At 40.0% G+C, this 22,857-nt stretch overlaps 1 protein-coding gene across 3 annotated transcripts in view; it reads right to left on the bottom strand.

Annotated features, from left to right (window-relative positions):
* LOC145985333 (transmembrane protein 117-like) overlaps positions 1-22,857 on the bottom strand; it is a 241,652-nt gene that overhangs the window by 16,779 nt on the left and 202,016 nt on the right. For all 3 annotated transcript variants that reach the window (XM_083119225.1, XM_083119226.1, XM_083119227.1), the window contains exons 8-10: positions 13,524-13,685; positions 11,394-11,498; positions 10,314-10,436 (exon numbers count right to left, since the gene is read on the bottom strand). In XM_083119225.1, the coding sequence (XP_082975351.1) occupies positions 10,314-10,436; positions 11,394-11,498; positions 13,524-13,685 (390 nt within the window). The remainder of the gene's footprint in view (positions 1-10,313; positions 10,437-11,393; positions 11,499-13,523; positions 13,686-22,857) is intronic.

The raw sequence follows: 22,857 nt of genomic DNA, 5'->3' as shown, positions 1-22,857 counted from the left end.
AATGATTACAACTATACACAAATCAAATTTGGTAGGATTACGTATTTATGTTCACATCAACATATTTTTCTTGAGAATAAATATTTCATTTTTTATAGACTGATATGACGACAGCATTTTGAATGTAAAGTACCTGACGCCCTTTGACTACCAAAGGGCCTGTTGCTGTTAGTTTTGTATTAGCAACTAGTAAAAATATATTATTTGTTTTATGAAAGAAAATACAGAAATCTACTTACGAATTGATATACAGGGTGTTTCTAAAGGTCGTTTACAACGCTTGGGAGGTGATTCCTCACACGAAAACAAGCAAAAAGTCTAAGTTCCATTTTTACGACTGAGGCTTCGTTTCCGAGATAGGAGTCTCGCAAAAGGTGACAAAGTGAACGTCACACCTGACTGGGACGAATACTATAACAGATAGAGAGGCGGTTCCAAGGGAATCATAAAGGAATCGTATGTGCTCAGTCCGGAAGTCACTATGAAAAGTTCACTGCACGCATGCGCAATGGAGTCCTCAAAGGAATTGGATATTTCCAGCAAGAACAATACATGGAAAGGGTATGTAACGCAGCAAGAAGGACCGTGACAATGAGAAATGCATTCAAGACAACACATCCCGACCTCAAACATCAAAACATGAGCACCGAACACAAAATCCGAAAAGTTGAGCAAGGTTGCATACCCCAGTTACACGCGAGGAATAAACGGATCATGTCATGTGGCATACGAGAGACACAGTACTCCACCAGGAGGAGGGAAAGAAAAACACAATATCAGATGATTGCGACAACGTGTATTTTTACACTCGATAACTACGTAATATCTCCCCCCTCCCCCCCCACACACACAACAAACAACAGATGCTACAATGTCTTACGCACAGACAGTGCGTGTCACTGTACACCAACTGAAGATGTCACTTTCACCACACAAAGGGTGTGGGGAGCAATACCAAGAGTGTTCTCACTGAGATTTGCCGAGGGCAATAATCACAGACGGTTTTCAAAATGTCTGCCGTTTACTTCTACACAGAGATGAAAGCGACGAATCAAGGATTGTCGAGTACGAGCAAACAAGCCAGGTGTATCTGCTACTGTCGCGGCGGCGACGTTGATGCGAGCAACGAGGTCTTCAGCTGATGTGACAGGTGTGTCGTATACGAGGGTTTTCATTTCTCCCCAGAAGAAAAATCGAGAGGGTTGAGATCTGGCAACCTCGGTGGCCAAGGCACAGGCTCATCCCTACCAATGAACCTATTGCGAAACACGTCATGCAGGAAATGTCGTACATTACAATCTAAATGAGCTGGTGCACCATCGTGTTGGTACCACATTTCTTGCCGCAGTGCCAAAGGTACGGCCTCCAACAGTTCAGGCAAAACCTCACTAAGAAATGCATGATACGTGCGACCATTCAGGCGAACAGGGAGAATGTATGGTCCAATTAAATGATCATGTACTATCCCGCACCACACATTCACTGAAAACCTGTGCTGGTCATGGGCCACAAAAAGTGCATCTGGGTTGTCAAAGTCCCATACATGACTGTTTATACTATTGAAGACATCCATCCTGGTGAAAATGGCTTCATCTGTCCACAATACGTTTGCCCCGAAGTGAGGGTTTGTCTCCAGCTGATGCAACAACCATTGGCAAAACTCCATACGAGGGCGAAAGTCACGAGGTAACAGTTCTTGTACTTTCTGCAGTTTAAAAGGGTGCATTCCTTCCTCTGACAACACACGCCAAACATTCACATGAGACGTGTTTCGTGCCCGAGCGAGCACTCGCGTACTGGTGCCAGGATGTTCTGCGACCGCTGTTAACACATCTTCTGCAAACTGATGTGTGCGTACACTTCGGGGTCTTCCAACTTCTTGCCGCGGTGGTAAAACTGACCCTGTTTCACGCAGTCGACTGTCCACTACCTGAAAGAAGGTGTGAGACGGTAAACGTCTATGTGGAAAGCGTTCTCCATAAGGACGCCTTGCCTCACGGCTATTACCACGTGCCTCCCCATACATGAGATGCATGTGTGCTAGCTGCTGGGTCGTATACGCAGCCATCTGTGTAATAGGGAGCTGGAACTGCAAAGTATTGTTTTTGTTTAACACTGGCACACTTCACAAATTGGCCGTATCACCGTACGAACACCACAGACCAATTGTTGCGATACTTCACTTGCCCACTCCACGACGTCAACTTCTTTCAATACAACATACTAGTACTCTTCAAAGCGTATGACAACCTAGAGCGAACTGCTGATCATATCCCAGCACCTGCAACACGACTGGAACGACTGCCGGAGAGAACCAACCCTTCGAGCTCCTCTCGCGGGAACAGCAGTCATGAAGGTCAAACGTAGACTACGAGAGCCAGACTTGCCTGTGCAGCGCTTCCAAAACTGGTCTCTTTTACGTCACAATGATCGCGTGCGAACACTTTTGGTATTGCTCCCCACCCCCTTTGTGTGGTGAAAGTGACATCTTCAGTTGGTGTACAGTGACACGCACTGTCTGTGCGTAAGACATTGTAGCATCTGTTGTTTGTTGTGTGTGTGGGGGGGGAGGGGGGAGATATTACGTAGTTATCGAGTGTAAAAATACACGTTGTCGCAATCATCTGATATTGTGTTTTTCTTTCCCTCCTCCTGGTGGAGTACTGTGTCTCTCGTATGCCACATGACATGATCCGTTTATTCCTCGCGTGTAACTGGGGTATGCAACCTTGCTCAACTTTTCGGATTTTGTGTTCGGTGCTCATGTTTTGATGTTTGAGGTCGGGATGTGTTGTCTTGAATGCATTTCTCATTGTCACGGTCCTTCTTGCTGCGTTACATACCCTTTCCATGTATTGTTCTTGCTGGAAATATCCAATTCCTTTGAGGACTCCATTGCGCATGCGTGCAGTGAACTTTTCATAGTGACTTCCGGACTGAGCACATACGATTCCTTTATGATTCCCTTGGAACCGCCTCTCTATCTGTTATAGTATTCGTCCCAGTCAGGTGTGACGTTCACTTTGTCACCTTTTGCGAGACTCCTATCTCGGAAACGAAGCCTCAGTCGTAAAAATGGAACTTAGACTTTTTGCTTGTTTTCGTGTGAGGAATCACCTCCCAAGCGTTGTAAACGACCTTTAGAAACACCCTGTATATTACACTATATCCCATAATACATAATTAGAACAGTAACAGTGATAATGAAATGTCTTTCTTCTTATCAAAGATTTTTATCATTAATGCAACTTAATTGTGAATGTTATAAAAAGATGACAGTCACAATAATCTCCCCTCCTGGGGTGAAGAAAATATAGACATCATACTTTGGTGGCTTAAAAAGATACAAGATCTTAAATATACACATCGAACAGTTACATAACTTTAAAATATTCAACATTCAAAACAACATTTAATACTATAACAAATCTTTCAAAGAATGACAATCAATTCAAAACTACGTTGTTACCCTTGCGCATTCTTCATTAGCGTTGCGTAACAGTTTGATATTTTGCAAATTAAATCTACATTTTATCTTTGGTCCATCTAAAGACGCCAAGTTAACAAAATTGTTCTTAACTTCCTTTAAGCAAAGCAATATTTGTAAGTAACCGAAATATTAAATAATACATTTGTTATTTGAGCAATAAATTAAATAAATCATCAACTTCAGCTTCACAATATTCGTTGCCATAAACTTTCTTATGAATATCTTCTTTAGAAGCTACATAAACACAATCATCCACATGAGAAGATTCAAATGTCAAAGGTTTATAAGATCCAGCTACATAATGTAACGACCAAGTATTATTTGTGGAACTCTGAACAAAAGGAGCCGATACTTCCTGACCACTTAAATGGATTAATTCAACAGTAGACATACGATAATTAATTATAGCCTTATAATGCCACAAAAATGGTGCTCCCAAGATCAAATCGGCATGTAATTGTTTAACTACATATAAACCCACGTGGAAAAATTCATCTCCCAACTGCATAATGACATATTTAAAACCCACAACTTTTATACGTTGCTCACCAGCGAAACAAGCCAACTGAATTCCTTCTATTGGTTCCAGCTTTATACTTGGTAATAAATAACTTAGAGTGATCCAAACCTTGTAATCCAACAAATTACATTGACTACCAGTGTCAATTAAACAATTAAGAAACAAGTCACAAATTCTTCCCTGTATTTCTGGTACTTCAAGTAAAGGTGTAGGAGTTCCTTTATCTGTAACAGTCCACTCAGGCTCTGAATCAAACCACTCCAGCAAAAATGCAACAGGTAAAACATCTTGTTTATCAACGCCTAAATATTTAACTCTATTAAAGTCACCGAGACAAGACTTAACATGCAAAAGGTAAGGATCATAATTACAAGTAAGCTCCATGTGGTCATCCTTTGGCAGGGCGAATTGGAGCGCATTTCCCCGCCTTAGTTGTTTAATGTTCTCGGAGGGCTCCCACTAGTAGCATTAGTTACTGAGGAACATTCTTGATTTAAACTAATGTCATTGCAATTCATTCCATTTCGGAAATGTCCATTGTTCCTTGCTGAAATCTCTGAGTTAGTGTTAATGGAGTCACCTCGCAATTCTGTATTGGTCGGACTTTGAAATCTTCTATTCCTGTTGTATCTAGGTGCATCTGTATTATTGCTATTACTAGCGTTCCTTTGAGTGTTTGTTCTTCGATTATTATTATGAAAGTACAAACTTCGATCGTTACCTTGTCGCCTATAGCTCTCTTGATTAGCTCCAGATTGCCTATAGTTGTTTCTGGGATTCCTAGCAGCTGGTTGGCCCATAAGTCTCTCTGAAGCTACTGTTTGGGTAGATGAATCACTGCATGACTTATTTTCCATAGACACTTGCCTTACAAAATGCCTAGATTTTTCGAACCTATTCGAGTTGTACTCCCCACTTACATAATCACCAGGTAGTGACAAAGATTTGGTTTTATCACTAGAATATAAGTCTATTGCCCTGAGTTTTTGTGTTAATTGTTTAAGGTTGGAAATTTCGTGACAACCCACATTCTTAGAAACTGTTTCTGGCAATTGCTTCAGAATTACTCTTATTATCTCAGCTTGTTTAGGCTTTTCTACAAGGTTGCAATAAGATGAATATACCTTCAATGCGTACGCTTCTAATGATAAACCAGAAGATGTGTTGTATTTACGAGAACGCAAAACTGTCAGTTGGCTTTCTAACAAATCATTCGAAGCAAATTGTTCAAGAAACTTGCACACAAAATCATCATATGATGAGAAATTCCGTCTTTCACTATTGAACCAATACGCTGCAGTATTGTAGAAACATTTGTGAATAACTTGCAGGCGATATTGAGAAGATACACCAATCAAATTTAACATTGTTGTCAGCTGGTCTATAAACTCCCTAGCTGATTGTTTCGAGACGTCACCTCCAAAACGTGGTAACTGGCTTAGCTCATTTACACGAATAACTTTACCCGGGCATTCTCCAAATGGGTTTCTTGCAGAAACATTTGTATTACATTCTGCACGCGCAGGTTTACAAAACTGGTTTGATTCAAAATTTGGAGACTGAGAATTCTTAGAAGCAATGTTAATTGGATCATTCAAAATGTCATTTCTGGGAATGTAATTTTGATTACAAAACATCGGACTCATTGAAGTTGTAGCATTTGTATTACCAGCCACAGTATATAATGGCTTCTCACATGAAGGTGTATGCTGAAAACACATTTGTGAAATTGGATTATTTGAATAAGCTTTCGTTGTACAACACTGAGTTTCATTATGAAAACTGGAATTCAGAGGACTTCCATAACCATAATGGTTAGTAGAACAAGGTTCATTGTAATGCACTCTATTTGTATTCTTCGAAAGTGCGAAGTCCCTATTGGCCAACGGATGTGTAGTGAAATGAGCAGGTGATTCGTCACGTGATGGAGGATCCCACAAATAAGATGTATTGGAAAGCCTGTAGGTAAAATCAGTTCCTAAAGAAGTAGCGTTCTGACCTGATTTACGTTTAGTAATTATAGGTACATCAATATCAGATGAATCATAACCGGAAGAACCAACACCACGTTTATCACTTCGAGCACTATCCCGAAATTTAACATTTCGTGATCTTCGATTTGAATTTGCGTTATTTGTTTGACAAGCCACATGCTCAGTTTGTTTACTATTTCCATCCTCTTCGCTCAGTTCTCGTCTTCCATTCAAAGTTTCGTTAGCAACACTGTTGCTGATGGCATTGCCTTGCTCCAAAGAAATAACCCTATCTCTAAGGTCATTTACCAAGGTTTCAGAGCTACATGTAGCAGTCTGAACTACCTTCATTCTATCTAATTCTGCATTTAATGTTTCAAACCTAACCTCATGTTGAGTAAATTTCTCCATAATTTCCTCATTGCAGACTTCCAACCTTGCCAACTTTCCGTCATGACTCTTCATTTGTTCTTGAATAACTGAAACTTCGACATGCATTGTACTAATACCTTCATCCAATTTACACCTCAACTCACTGCTAACATTTTGACAAGTTTGGGCAACATCTTGTAACGAATGTTCAATATGATCAAGCCGGCCGTTAAACCTAACATTATGCTGCTGTAATTCATTTCGAATGGCTTGAAACTTCTCTTCCAGATTTTCATTATTTTGTTGCATATCCTTTTGCAACTTCTTTTGCAACATTTCATTATTTTGTTGCATATCCTTTTGCAACTCCTTTTGCAACATTTCATTATTTTGTTGCATATCCTTTTGCAACTCCTTTTGCAACATTTCATTATTTTGTTGTAATTCACAGCGAATGTTCTGTTGCAACTTTTCTTGAAGATTTTCATTATTTTGCTGCAAACTTTGGGTAACCGTTACTTGAAATGCAGCAATAATCTTGTCCAAGTTTGGATTCACTGTACTTGTATAAGACTTTAACAAAAAAGGATCAAAATCTGGTTTACAAGATTTACAAAAATAGCTTTCATTAGAACTAAATATTACCCAGTGCATTACAGTCAAACCTCTGCACTCCAAATGTTCCCATTTATTGCAGCTATTGCACTTCACAAGACGAGAATCTGCTTCAATGTTACTGCAACAAATAATATTTTTCGTTGGGTCAGCATTTTCTTCAATAGTTTCATTTTCCCTGAAACTATCGACGACATCGGATCTTAAGAAAACTCCCGTTCTTAAGTTGTAAGAATGTTGTTTCCGATCCATTATTTAAAGTAATCAGAAGATAACTTCCACACTATATATTCACGAATCCTGGCTGAAGGTCGCCATAATTGTTGCTGTTAGTTTTGTATTAGCAACTAGTAAAAATATATTATTTGTTTTATGAAAGAAAATACAGAAATCTACTTACGAATTGATATATATTACACTATATCCCATAATACATAATTAGAACAGTAACAGTGATAATGAAATGTCTTTCTTCTTATCAAAGATTTTTATCATTAATGCAACTTAATTGTGAATGTTATAAAAAGATGACAGTCACAGGCCCCAGGTTCGATTCCCAGCGGAGGCACATAGTGGTTCGGATCCAGTCTCGATCAGCTTATCTATGCAAAAAATGGACTCAAAACAAAAACTAGGAAAGACGCCAAGTTGGGAGGATGAGATCCTCCTGCTCCTCCATTCCCCATACTGCTCATCATTCATTATTCTTCCTTCCTCATTCTCACAATTAGCCGAAAGTGGTAGAAAGCGACTATAGATAATAGAATATTTAAATAAACCATTCATCCTCATTGTCATAATTGAGAGAAGTGGAAGAATAGATGAGGAGGTAAACAGAAGAGGACAAATGGGTGGTGGACTATATCAAAGCGTTCGAAGATTAATATGGAACAGGGATGTACCTATGAAACACATACTATGTGCCAATAATTACGTAAGGAGCAGAGACTTGGACAATGACAGAGAGAGACAAAAGAAAGATGCAAGCAGTGGAGATAAAATTTTTAAGGAGTATATTGGGGAAGACTAGAAGGGATAGAATAAGGAATGAGGAGATCCGACAGACAGTGGGTGTAGTGAAGCTTCAGGACAGAATAGATCAGGCACAGATGAGATGGTTTGGACACATGAAGAGGATGGGTGCAGAAAGACTACCAGTAAAGAGTGGGAATAAGGTCAAGGGGGAGACCAAGATGTCTTTCGAAAGAGCAGATAGCGGTGAGTGTTAAGAGAAGAGGACAAGATTGGAACACCGTGGAAAAAAAGTAGTGGTGGAAGACCAGGAAAAAATGGAGAGGCTTGACTTGTATGCTGACCCAGCCAGAGGCGGGAAACGTCAAGGGATGATGATGATGATGATGTCATGATTAGCAAAAGTTACAGAAAAGTGACGCAAAAGTAGGAGAAATATATAAATTTGAAAACTATGTATACGTATTAACTAAAGAAAATTGTCGTTTCTGTAGGAAAGTCAATAACTCGTACATACTTTTTGCAATATGATAAAATTATTGAGGAAACTGTCGTGTAAACCTGACTGTTCTAAACGTATTGTAATTTTAAAATTTGTGAACAAATACTATCGCGAAAATAATTGTAATTCCAGAAACTCTATCATTCCTGTAACAATAATTTTCTGCTGGTGAGATCCTATATACTGACAATGATCAATGCTGTTACCGTACTGAGCCATTTATTTCTGGCACTATTCCCTTGTCAGTGCAATGGAAAATCCATCACTCGTTTTTGCACTGCAAGTTGTGACATTTTGGTGTCTCTTACACCATGAATATCCACAGGATTTGTTCCCGGGGTGACACAAACGAGGCACTTTTTTCCAGTGGTGCAGCAAACGTGGCATGTTTCTCCCCAAAATAGCAATGCAGCTAAAGAGACGTAGCTGTTAGCAGGAATATATTCATATATGTCAGTTAGTTATCTGGATATCAGAATTATTCAGCTACTAATTAAATAAATTACGCAGATATCTATAACCTACAATCTATATAATCTGTACCTCCATGTAATAGACTGTCTTTATTAAGGGTTATTGCAAAATTAAGGGTTATTGCCGATTTTTTTCTGACGCTGTTGCCACATTCAAAATTCACCTCAAAATGCTGAGGAAAAATGTAGATGTAGTGAATTTTCGCTACAACTACAGGAATTTTGTAGCTTCGCTACCGCTACAACTACAATTTTCAAAATGTAGCGTCGCTACAGCTACAGCTACAAATTTTGTAGCTAGCTACAGTAGCGACGCTACAAGTAGCTCGCTACTTCTGACCACTGCCAACACCAACCTCAGCACCCCCTAAAATTTTTCACAGTCCCAATTTATGATCATTTTGGCTCTTCATTGATTTTGTTTATTTTACTTCGGATTTCTGCCACTTCTTGCAATCATGAAGATGAGTGATGAAATGATGAAACTGATGAAGAGATACTCATCCCATCCATGTCCAGGTCGGGATTCGAACCTGGAAACCATTGCATCATAGCATGCTGTGCTAACCACTCCACTGTACTGACTGACTGTCAACTTTCACCCAATTTGCCAACTCCTATGTATGGAGGGGCTAAGGGAGAGAGATAGGAAAGCAAATATAGAGGATGAGAGAAATAGAAGAGAAGATAAATATAGATGCAAAAAGGAAGAAAAATAAAGAAACAAAGAGAGAGAGAGAGAAGAACAGAAATATAGAAGTGAGAGAAAGAGAATAAAGAAGAAAATGGGACAGGAAACAGAAAGGAAGATATGTTTGTTTGAGTTCTTGTTTTAAGTCCACTTTGTGTACAGAAGGCTAATCAGGACTGGACCTACAGTTTAAAGTGAGATCTGGACCACTATGTGCTTTTACTGGGTATTGAACCTGGGACACCAGAAAGGAAGATATGGAAAAGTAAATTATCAAGAAGAGACCAAGTTACAATGTAGAAAGTGACACTAAGATTGAGAAAAATTCAAGGAAAGCTAGAGAGTGGTCAAAAAAAGAGAACAAAAAATGGGAGAATGGAAGGATACATATGCAATTTTTCCTTATTCCAGGTGGGGTTAAGTGGCTCTTCTTGTGAAAGCCCATGCCCCTGGAAATGGTAATAATAATATAGATATATAATACATAGATATATATTTTTTCTTGTATGTACGCATTGCTTGCATTGTAGAATAAAAATAAATGTCTGATGAAGGAAGCGTGTGTTCTCTTGAAACGTCACAATGAAAAACTGTTTTCTTATGCTTGTAATAACCGTAAACTACAAGAAAATATAATAGATATACCTACACAACATGATTACCAGAACACATGGATAACCATGGGCTAAAAAATGAACAACCTACCCTCATAAAATGGTTTATTGGTCTCATTATGTATTCGAGATCTAGCTACCCATGTCCATAGAGACTGATTTAGTGTATCCAACACTTTCTTGTCACTCACAGTCCAAACCTTGTGTTCCGGATCTGAAATGGCAAATATTAACAATAATTTAAATTATTAAGCAGGTCATATACACAGTATAGGGATATTGTAGGTGATGCAACTCTATATGCTTTCAACTAGCAGCAAGAAAATTACGAATATCAAAGTATGGCAAATTGTCCACATCTTCATAAAGCATCTTATGTAACTTTAAAGACATTAGTATGAAATTTATACATTACAAAAATTCAATTGGTATACCTTTTTTGATAGTCTAGCAATTATACTTCAGTCCTTCTTAATTTCACCTTGAGATATTGTCTTAAATTTACAGAATATGAGTTTAAATATTTTAATGCATTTGGAATGTAACCATTTCAACATAGAAATTGGAGATCTGCACAAGCACAGCATTCCAATGAAGCTACGAGTATATTTTCAAATAAATTCACTTTCATAAATGGTAAAAAATTGTAATAACCCATGGCATAACATCCCGTGAGGGCCAGTGTCTATCTACCAACTGCTGGCCTCACTCCCACCAGAGGTGGGACATCATCCAAACAGTTATGGGGTGTCGTGTGACCAGCACGACGAACCACCATTTGTTATTGTAGATTTTTAATGACCGGATACGCTGGTCATTCATAATTCCCCAATTTCCTCATGATGGTGGGTGATCACTGGTCCCATACGCAGACCGAAATCTCAGGAAACGTTGTTACGCTTTACCCAGGAGACTCGAACTTGCACGCATCCCATAGCCGGAGCACAAAGCTCGCACCTTGACCTTAGATGGTGTGGGATGGTAAAAAATTATATTTGTATTAAATTTTCAATTGTTATCATTGATTTGGAACTCCATTAAGCCATAGATAATACAGTTCATTGTTATTTATGGTAGCCTTGTATACATGTTGTGTGTACAAGTGTTATAAATAATGGTATTTTAATAAACAAACACACAAATACAGCTATAATTTGAACTCCAAACTTACCAACATACTGTCCATAATCCTGTGGATTGAAAAACATTTGGTTTTTCCACATGTTAAGATCAAGTATCATTACTAAAAAGATGATACCATAGTTGAACCATTTACCTGTTGAATGAAAGAAGGAGAAATTTACCATCAGATCAACAGTTTATAATATTAGAACTGAATTTGCAATAATTGTTACACTTGACTTTGTTTTTGTGTGTTTTATAATCATAACATGACATGCCATCCTAAATTTTCTCTCATGTTAAGAGTGGATTAAAATAATAATAATAATAATTTATTATGTGGAAATGGAGGTAAGTTTTTGAGTATATTTAATTGAAACATGCAGGAAGTTGCTATTGAAAAAAGGTGTACTGACTTAAAGAATATTATCTACCTTACAAGCAAAAAATCTAATTTTCCAAGAAATATAATCCATATGATGTTTAAATTTAAGTTGTATTTAGTTTGAAAAATAAAACAAAGTCTCTGCAGAAATAATTTATATTTGAACATCTTAGTGTTAACCTCCGTGGCAGAGCAATTAGCACAGCATTCTGCGATGTCAAGGGTCCTCGGTGCAAAACCCAGCCTTGCGATGGATGTTCTTTGTGAGTGTCATCAAATTCATCATATCATCACTTATCCTCAGCTTCACAATTAGCCAAAAGTGCTAGAAAAGAGAAGTAAAATAAACCAAATCAATCAATTATTGAACATCTTCTACTCAGTAAATGGAACTTTGTATCAGTGTGTGAATCAAACTTTTTGGTTTGGGACTACATAAGTGTCAGCACCTTTGAGTTATTGAGGGGACAAGACTGTACAATATACCAATATCTTGCATATTACAGATTATTGAAGGGATGTGTTTTTCCTGTCTGCCTGCTACAATGCCCATGGGAGGCTTACATATATGTATGGATTTCTATGGGGGAACGTGGCTCTAAATTCGGAATTGTGTCCAATTTTACAAAAACAATGAACTTTAATATTATGTTTCTTGCAGTAATACAATATATGTTACAAATGCAACTAACCATGTGATACAAGAAATGGTTATATTAAATTTTGATATTTCATCTTAAGAGTAAATAATGTTGTAGAGAATTTTCCTGATTCACAAACAACCTATATAAAGGGTCTTTCATTAAGAGTGATACTTTTTAAAATTTGAAAAAAAAAATAAACCACTCAACGTATCAAAGTAAATTGTGCTTTATTTTGAAGCTTAGACATTGCAGTTATGTTCTGAACAAAATATCGTTCAAATGTCCACCACGGCTTTGAACACACTGACGCACACGATGGCTCCACTGATCCTGATTTCAGTGGAAAAACATCTTCTCAGACGAGGCACATTGTTGTCTTAGTGGATTCGTCAATACGCAAAATTGTCGTTATTGGAGCGAGAAGAACCCACAAGTGGTCCATGAGGTGCCATTGCATTTAGAAAAACTCACTGTGTGGTGCGGTTTATGGAGTGGCGGCGTCATTGGACCTTATTTCTCTCGAGATGATGAGAGAACCGTTACCGTCAATGGCAACCGCTACAGATCCATGTTACGCGAATTTCTGTGGCCAGAACTTGACACCATAGATATTTAAAACATGTGGTTCCAGCAGGATGGCGCTACGTGCCACACAGCTAATGCTACGCTCGATTTTCTGAGGGAGAAGTTTGGCGACCGGATCATCTCAAGACGTGGATGTGTGAATTGGCCGCCACGGTCGTGTGATTTAACACCCATGGATTTTTTGGGGGGGGGGCTACATCAAAGCCCAGGTCTATGCTGACAAGCCACGAACTTTGGAACATTTGGAGGCGAACATTCGTCAGGCTATCGCAGACATAACGCCACTAATGTTGGACAGAGTGATTAACAATTGTAGCCATCATGTGCGTCAGTGTGTTCAAAGTCGTGGTGGACATTTGAACGATATTTTGTTCAGAACATAACTGCAATGTCTAAGCTTCAAAATAAAGCACAATTTACTTTGATACGTTGAGTGGTTTATTTTTTTTTTTCAAATTTTAAAAAAGTATCACTCTTAATGAAAGACCCTTTACATGTTTCAGATAAAATCACACAAATCAAAAACATTGACATGTAATAACACTCAATGAAGTAAGCGATTTACCAGTTACATCCACTTCTGCATACTTCCATTGGAGTGTGGCCACACTGAAACCAGGCAAGTTGACATGAAGAGTTGATGTAAAGTGGGGGAAATCCCAATCCTGCATCACTATCAGCAAATCCATCACAAGAATGAACGATGCTAGAAATGCCCTTGATACTTCTGAAAAATTAATTGAAAAGGAAGTTAAACCATTTTCTTGTAAGCTATTAAACTACATACTTATAATAATAATAATAAATTTTCAAAGTATTAAATACTTTGGATTCACGTTCCCATACCCTAAATCTGCACCCAGAGGATCAGACGTTCTTAATGACGACATTATCCGGCAGGCTAGTACCCAGATTTTTTTTTGAGGGGTGCCAGATCTGAAAATGTGAAACAAAGAAAAGATCCGAAATGCTGTTGGAGTATTTGATGTGACCACAAACACTATGATAATATTGCAGCTAAAGATAGATGTATAATTGTAGAGTTGCAATACTAAGGTTCAAATTGACGGAAGAAATTCAACTCACCGATAGACCTCCCTGAACGAGAAACAATCAGCAACACACTCACTTACAGACAAAGGCTGTAACAAGATGTACAGTTTGGTTCTTATTGTTCACAATTCTCAGAAGTATTCGAATAGTTCTGTATCCCACAAATTAACAATGGTCCATTAAATGATATATATCAACATTGATTTTAATGATGAAGAACATGTATGAATGTAAGTTAACAAAAGCAGGCAGGCTTCCATGGCAGAGTGTTTAGCACAGCATGATACGACTCCAGGGGTTCTGGGTTCAAATCCAGGCCTGGGCATGGGTGTTCATTCTAAGTGTCCCTTCATCACATCATTACTCATCCTCATCTTCGTGATTACCAAAAAGTGGCAGAAAAGTTAAGTAAAATTAACCAAATCATTAAACAACAAATAAGTTACCAAAAAAGGGGAGGGGGAATTTTCGCATCATGACTAAAGTTCCTGAAATGTTGTGACAAAAATTACAAAGAAAGGACTGCCCCGACTAAATCAGGACGTCTGGTAGCCTTGCATCAATGGTTATAAAACTAAAATTACTAAATATTGCAGATTGCCGACTTCTGGAACCTTTCTCTCTTCACAAACAACCTATTTATTTATGCAAGGAAACAATGCAAATTTTCGCAGCCTGAAAAATCGTCAATGTTGTTTTCGTTGTTTCTTTGTAGGTTCACACCTTAACATTTAATTGTTCGAGTGGGGCATGGCCTCCTTGGTTACGTCCCTCCGGTGTCACAAATGAACTCAATAAGTTATAATTAAAACAAGCGCTAACAAGCAATAATTGCGAGAGGAATTAGTGATAAGCATAATAATAATCAAGAAATTAAAAATCGTGAATAGCTAATTGAGAACGGAAAAAGCGATCACAAAATAAACAAGATAGCAACAAAACCACTGGCAAATAAGTAACATTCGGAAACAGAATAAGCGATAAGCGCGAAAACTATAATTTGAAGCGAAATTTCACGTCCAACGCTAATCCCATTTTGCAACTATTCACGCAAAAGTAAAGATGTTCAATGGCAACCTCCTGAGTTGTCGAGCACATTCAGTGACAGCGATTAGGGGGACAACGCCCCCCCCCACACACTTTTTGCAACTTTTTCTCCCCCACTATGTTAAACCTTATCTACCAAGGGAAAGTAAGCTGCCCTTGTACCCCCAGTTTTGGAACCCAATCGCCGCCACTGAGCACATTGAATGCACGAAGTAGCGATTTCGCCACCGGAGGCAGATTCGTCTAGTTACCATTCATAGTCGGTATGAACCTAAAGAGGCAGAAAACGACATGCGGTTCCAGAGTTTTTGATGGAAGGCAATGTCTTAAGGGTTAGAGACCTTTCACGATAGGCAGCAGGATTGATTGTACATGTTAACGTGGCCTAAGGTCAATAATACCTCTAGAGTATGGTGACTAGACATCCTGTTTTCGCATGCCAGCCTTTTCTTTTCAAAGTCAGTTCATCTGAAAACACAGCGGTATGGAACAAAAGTGAAAGAGAACATAAAAGAAAAGAAGCAATTACTTGCATTGAGAGAGTTTTTGATTGAGTTGATGATTTAAGTCCACTATATGCACAGTAAGGCTAATCGGGACTGGACTTACAGTTTAAAGTGGGATCCGATCCACTATGTGCCTCCACCGGGTATCGAACCCGGGACCCCTTGATAACAAGGCAACGACGCTACCACTGCGCCTTCGGGGAGGCCCGCATTAAGAGAGAAAGGAAAATCTACAAAAGAGAGAGAGGGGGTGGGGAGAAACTGAGTAAGGAAGCAGAAATACTAAGAGAGAGCAAAATGAAATTTTATCCGTAAAATGAAAAAGAAAAGCAGAAAGAAAAACAAAAATAAATAAAATAAAAGTTAGAGAAGAATTAAAAATATATATACGACATGAAGGAAACAGATTAAAGAGAATCATGTAATATGGTCCTCCCCATGGGATGTTAAAGGTCCAGGAAGTTTAAATACATCCATTTCCGGTCCAGGAGAGAAAATCAGCAAGCGTAAATGGGTTCTGGACCGTAAAGAATCTTTTTATCTGTGAAGTATTTCATTTCGTTCCAGGAATCTTTTCTCCGGATCAATTTAAATACTGTCCAGGAATATTTTTTTCCGGATCAATTTAAACATGGTCCAAGTTCCATATTGAAATGAAACAAAACGCAACTTGGACCGAATTTAAATTGTGCGAGACTAAAGGTTCCGGTCCTATCGCAGAACCCATAAGAATTTATGGGTTTCTGCACCTTTAACAACCCTGCCCTCACCCTCTGGTGGTGATGGCACTATTTAGTTGTGATTAGACGAACCTAGGTTCGATTCTAGCTTGCTGCACGCAGGTCCAACGCCGATAAGCTCATCTGTTCACAAGTTGGATCAAAAGCTCTTACCATTGTCGGCCGGAGATAATGTTCAACAGTAGTAGCAAGTAGGCCTTGGTACTTGGAGTACGCTGACAGCACTGAACGTACAAGTAGTGACACCTACAGGCAGTTTCTGGAAGTCTAGTTTTATTATGTGCTTCTGCTTGTTTGTGTACTTGTTCGAAGCTTACGTGCGGTTCTGTTACGTTTGGCAAATACGAGTGTCTAAAGAACTAAGAACATATGTAATCGTTTTGTAAACAAAGTACAACGTTTGTCACGTAGATCAGTTCGTAGTCTTCATCAAAACCCGAATGCGGTGCAAGATGTATGGGGTCTGACAGCTGTAAGTATATTACGTCCTCAAGTTTAAGCAAAATGTGTTTACACTGTTATGTTATGAACGTGTGTAACATGCTATAAACTTGTATGGCAAGCAAAAACTGAATCGATTAACTATTCAAACTACCTGCTTGAACATTCATTCCTGGCCTATAATTCAATATAAACTCCTCACAAAAAGTTTGGAATATAAGAAGAAAGTGAAGAAATGGGAATAGAGACATTTATTGTAGCAAAAATGATACACCCTGTGAAAGGACAAGTGCAAAAATAGAGGACAAGTGACGATGCCAGCTTGCCAAGTTCACCAAAGCAACCAAATATAGTGAACGAAAAACAACCAAAATCAAGGGAAGGAAAAAACGTCTTCCCTATGAACTGTGCAAAACGGCCACAGTGTGTGACACACATAAAGTGAGTCCCTCAATAATGTGTATGGCCTCCTCTTGCACCGTGCAGTTCCCGCACACGTTGTGGCATCCCAGAGATGAGTGCATCGATGGCATCCTGTGGGAGACGGTCCCATTCAACCTGGGCAGCCTGGATGAGGTCTGGCAGTGATTGCGGAGGCTGTGGACGACGTGAAATGGCTTGCTTCAACATCGCCCACACATGCTCAATGCAATTCATGTCCGGGGAGAGTGCTGGCCAATCCATACGACGAACGTCAGCATCCTGCAGGAAATTGGTCACTGGTGCTCCACGATGTGGACGTGCGTTATCGTCCACAAAGACAAAGTCGGCACCATGCTGGTAGCGAAATGGAAGCACGAAAAGCCGTAGCACTTCATCCACATAGCGTCGAGACGTCAACCGCCCTTGCAGTGGAATGAGAGGTGTCCGTCGCCCGTACATGATACCTGCCGAAAACAAGATTCCACCACCACCAAAGGGATGGACTTCTTGCACATTCTGCTGCCTCCCGTGGCGTTGGCGACGTCGCCAAACACGTTGTTGTCGCGTATCAGGCCGCAAACAGATCCTTGTTTCATCGGAAAACATCACATTCCGCCATTGTTGCACATCCCACCTACGATGTTCATCAGCCCATATTCGTCTGTTCCGCCGATGGTGAGGTCGCAGTGGCACACGTCTCAGCGGCCTATATGACCTTAGTTCGACACTATGCAAACGATTACGCACAGTCTGGGTCGCGATACGAACGCCGGATGCTTGCAACAAGTCCTTTTGCAACTCCCGGGTAGTCGCTGTTGGCCTTCGGCGTGCAGTCACAGTAATGTATGCATCCTGACGGCGTGTTGTCACTCTTGGACGACCACTTCTCGGCGTGTCTGATACACTGTTCGTGTTCCTGAATCGTTTCCATGTTTTGGATACCGCTCCTTGGGTGACCCCGACCACACGTGCAACCTCCGCCTGTGTACGCCCTTGTTGCAACAATGTCACAATCCTGGTGCGATCAAACTGCGTTATCACCATCGTTAACGCCAGATATTCATTTAACGCTTGCACTGCTTCGAAGACACTGGATTTGACATGCTGCGTGACGGCCAGGTAAACTCGGCCGGTACTGATAGGTTGTACGTACCACATTGTAGATGGCGCTAGCTGTTGCCCGGATATGCACGTACATCACATGGTGTTCTGCCTGCATTCTTTTCTCATGTTTCCAACTACATTCCACCCGCACTGCGCCCTGCCCATGTCCTCTCTCCCCGACAAATGGAATATTCCAGACTTTTTGTGAGGAGTTTAGAAGAATGCAACAACGAAACGAGTCACTGCAATAAGGTAAGGTGGAAATTCGTATTACTAGACATTCAGGCAATATTTTGATTTTTTTTCATTGATTATAACTGGTGAAGATTAATCGCAACAATGAGAATGTGTAATAGTGTTTAATGTTATTCACCTGTAATAGAGAGGTGCCAGGTTCTGTTCAATGACGGATTAAACCTTTCGTCGGAGTGGCCTAATTTTTCAGCTGTTCCTGTAACTCGCTAGTTCCTTTAAAAAATCATTGTTAGTTGCAGACGTCGTTTTGGGGAGGAGGGTGTTTACTTGACGCGAAGATATCAAGGAGGAAACGATAGTCAAGTGATCTTACGTTAATTCATTATTTAAGCTTATGGTTAGTTTCAGACGTTTAGGGGAGGGGAGACGACGGTAAGGGAAATGGCAAACACTTCATATACCCAGGCGCAGCACAGTAATGGCAGTACCTAGTCGGGGACGGCGGTATATATGGTTATTCTTACTCATTAGAGCAGTCGCCGAATTGGAAATAAATATAAATTACTGCCGGTATACTCCTATGAACAGACCTGTCTTTTGATACAATTATTTCTTGTGATTTCTTAAATTATACATCAATTCTCATTATTTTTCTTTTATCACCACACATTGCGCTCCACTTTTATTTGTGCCACGCATGAATTGAAAAAACTAATACGCGTAATGTATATGAGACACTAAACCACTTACTACTGCAGAAATTCCTAAGACAAGCTGCGTAATATGAGTGACGGACGTGTCATGTTTTAGTAAATAGGTAGGCCTAAATAATAAACAAATAAATACACTAATACAGAAATGAGCAAGTACATTGTTGGCCATTGCGTAGCTACTTGTGCGACCAGATCCAATAAATAAGTGGCAATTTAAAAAAACAATGATGCCGGTATGCTTTTTGATATCATAATTTACTACCGGTATGCGATACCGGCTCATGCCGGCCCAATTCGATCACTGCATTAGAGTATACCTTCTGATACATACAATGCCTCTACTTTCCTTTCGCTAATTCATGTAATTTGGCTGCTACTCCAGTGAGCAGTGGCGGCGATTGGGCAGGCCCATATGCAGGATTTTATTTTAGGGAGGGGGCAGATCCGTGTTACACACACACACACACACACACACACATACACACACACACACACACACACAGTGGTGGCTATTTTGGGGGACCTGGGGACAGTTGTCTTGCCCCCATACTATGGCCTCTTAATGTTGTTTGACTACGAAGAGAAAATAACTGCCCTGGCCCCCCTCTCCTTCCCCAGTTCTGGCTCCCAATCGCCGATACTGGTCAGAAGTATTCGGATAGTTCTGAATTTTTCGCAAATTAAAAATGTTTTCAAATTTCATATATTTTCCTATATCATTGAACAGCCGCGATAATTCTGTGTTTTGAAAATAGTATATTTAAAAATTAAATTATACACATTATCAATTATTATTACAATAAATATTACAATAAATAATTCTCAATGTGAGTTAACCTATAGCCCGCTACGGGTTACCCAGAGAGAGAGGGAGAGAGAGAGAGAGAGAGATACATTTTCAATATATTTCCCTTTGTAGGTAGCCTAAGGTTTAGCATAGTGGGGGGGACAAAAGTGGCGAAAAGTGGGGTGTGTGGCAAGCTGCCCCCTCTCGTCCCCCCTAATCGCAGCCACTGGGAAGGACATATTACTTTCTCTTAGTAGACAGGTTGCATTTTGTTTTTGTTTTATAGGTCCACTTTTATGCACAGATAGACTAATTGGGACTGGACCTACAGTTTAAAGTGGGATCCGAACGACTATGTGCCTCCACCGAGTTTGGGTAGACGAAGATTTGATTTGATTTTGATTTTAAAATTTTGGGTGCGTCAGCACTTAGGCTATTTTGCACCCGTCACATTATACGGGGTTCAGTCCCTTATCTTTACAAAGAACAACTCTAACGTTGCATAAGTAAAATCTTAAAAGCTTAAAAGTTTCTGACTTCCGTTAAAAGCTGAGGCTGTAAAGGGGCACTCAGCACACACAAGGACAAAAAACAGGACAACACACACAAAATTATACTGGCCAGAGTGCCAGTCGCCAGAGCCTCGTTCGTGCGCATAATGCAGTCCAGGGTGTACTACGGGGAAGTGAGGTTGACAGTTGGGTGTACTACGTGGAAAATCACCCCTTACACCCCGGGTAGACGAAGAGCAAAAGTGTTAATAGTAGGGGGGGCAACTACCCACCATACCCTTTCAATCGCCGCCACTGTTGGTAACCTTGCATCAATGGTAATACAACTAAATGTACTCAATGTCGCAGACTGCAGACTTCCGGAGACTGCCTCTCTACACAACAAACACATTCATTATTTACGCAAGGATAAAATTCAGATGTTTACAAATTTGAAAAATCGTCGATGTTATTTTCGTAGCTTTTTTTTAGGTTCACATTTCATGGCTCCAGGGGGGTGCATGGCCCCCATGGCCCCTCCTCTGGGTACGGGCCTGGTAGGGGGCAAGGACAGTTTACTTTCCCTTGGTAGTTAAGGTTTAGTATAGTGTGGGAGCAAAAGTGTCAAAAAGTTGTTTTTTTTGGGGGGGGCAACTGCCTTCCTCGTCACCCTAATCGCCGCAACTGCCAGTGAGCTTATTACTGTTAAATACTTCTGATTTCACGTGATCGGGATCATAATACCGAGAAGGCCCACCACTTGATCATTTTAAGCCTCAGAAATATGTGAATATGGCTGCAAAACAACGTTTCTGCAAACGATGCTAATTCAAGAATTTGTGCAAAAATGTGTGTCGTATCAACGAGTATAAAGGAGCCTCCCCGATTGCGGAATTCTCGCACCGTTGTCTTGTAATGAAGGAGTACCGGGATCTGTACTCGGTGGAGGCATAGTGGTTCGGATCCCACTTTAATCTGTAGGTCCAGTCTCGATTAGCCTATCTGTGCATATGTTGGAATTAAAAAGAAAACAAAAAAAAACAAAAAAACTCTAGTAGACAGGTAGAAATAGCTCCAGAGGACTTAATTATTCAATTTGTAGTGCTGTTTTCTAAGTTTTTTCCAAGTATTTATTTTTTAATGTTATTGACAGTATTGTTAAATTTATTGACAGTATACAAACTCACAGTACCCTTGACCCTCTGTACCCCCCCCCTTCGAGAAAGTGAAATATTTCGCATGGTTTATGAAGATTATGTTGTTTATGAATGTTTTCCTTTGTTTTTAGCTCGCGAAGGTGTGTTATTGTGAAATAAATTACGTAGCGTGTTACCTTACCGTGAAGCAGAACAGCCCGAATTCACTTCGCGCAAGTGAATATAGCACCCAACACAACACGACTTTCCACAAAAACAGCTATAATTTCACGTCATTGGGTTAGGACGTGTTCTTTCGCTATTTTATTGTGCACACAAACTGTTTTTTTACTAATAAAAAGCGGCAAAAGTACTCCAAGATAGCAGGTTTTTACTTTCGCGGGGCATATTTTAGGATCAAATATCTCCCGTTATTTGTGTTTTCCCCTACCTGTACAGTGGCTTGCCCAAGGGTGGGGGGGTTGGTGGGGGTTATGCACTCCTCAGGCCCAGTATTCCTAAAAAAAGAACGTCAAATGTAGGAAAAGATGGCAAAATGACGGATGACTACCAAAAATAGTGTACGTAACCCCTCCCTTTCGAAAATCCTGGGCACGCCACTGGCTGTAACCAATTTTATGAGCATTCCCTGACATTCGCTACGAGACTCGGCGGCAAGCGGCCCGGCGTCAGAGATTGTCTTTCTCGGTGAACGGGGTCCGCGACAGTCGCACGCTACAGTCTGTTCTTTTCGCTCTCCCTGCCTTCGTTCTCTGTCCCTTTCTGTTGACGTTGCAGACTGACGCCAGTATAATCCTCCCTCGGAAGATGTGTTGTGTCGTGTCCGTGTGTTGAAGATTGTGGCTTAATATGGCACCACAAAAGTTTACATTACAACAAAGGATTTATCTTGTCGAGTGTTACTTCGGAAAGAGGAACTGTGGGGAAGTGCGACGACGTTTTGCAACGAAATTTCCTGGTGTTCCTGTTTCACATAGAACCACTATATTAAACCTCGTAAAAAAGTTTAGAGTAACAGGGTCTCAGTTGTGAATAAAAGTGGAAAGAAAAACCCACGTGTACTTACTGAGGAAAAACCAGATGAGATAGGACAAAGGTTAAAACAGTTTCCTTGAAATCTATCCGCCGGCTCTAAATCTAAAATTGGGAAATCTAAAAAATAAAGTATGCAAAGATAATCCGCACACCATCCGTGAGTTAAAAGAGAGTATTGTACGAGAAATCGGGAGAATTACAGTAGAC

Source organism: Lepisma saccharinum, chromosome 3 (assembly GCF_977018435.1).
Source record: "Lepisma saccharinum chromosome 3, izLepSacc3.1, whole genome shotgun sequence".
Taxonomy (NCBI): domain Eukaryota; kingdom Metazoa; phylum Arthropoda; class Insecta; order Zygentoma; family Lepismatidae; genus Lepisma; species Lepisma saccharinum.
The sequence above is the reverse complement of the archived record's forward strand: the minus strand, read 5'-3'. Positions and strand labels throughout refer to the sequence as shown.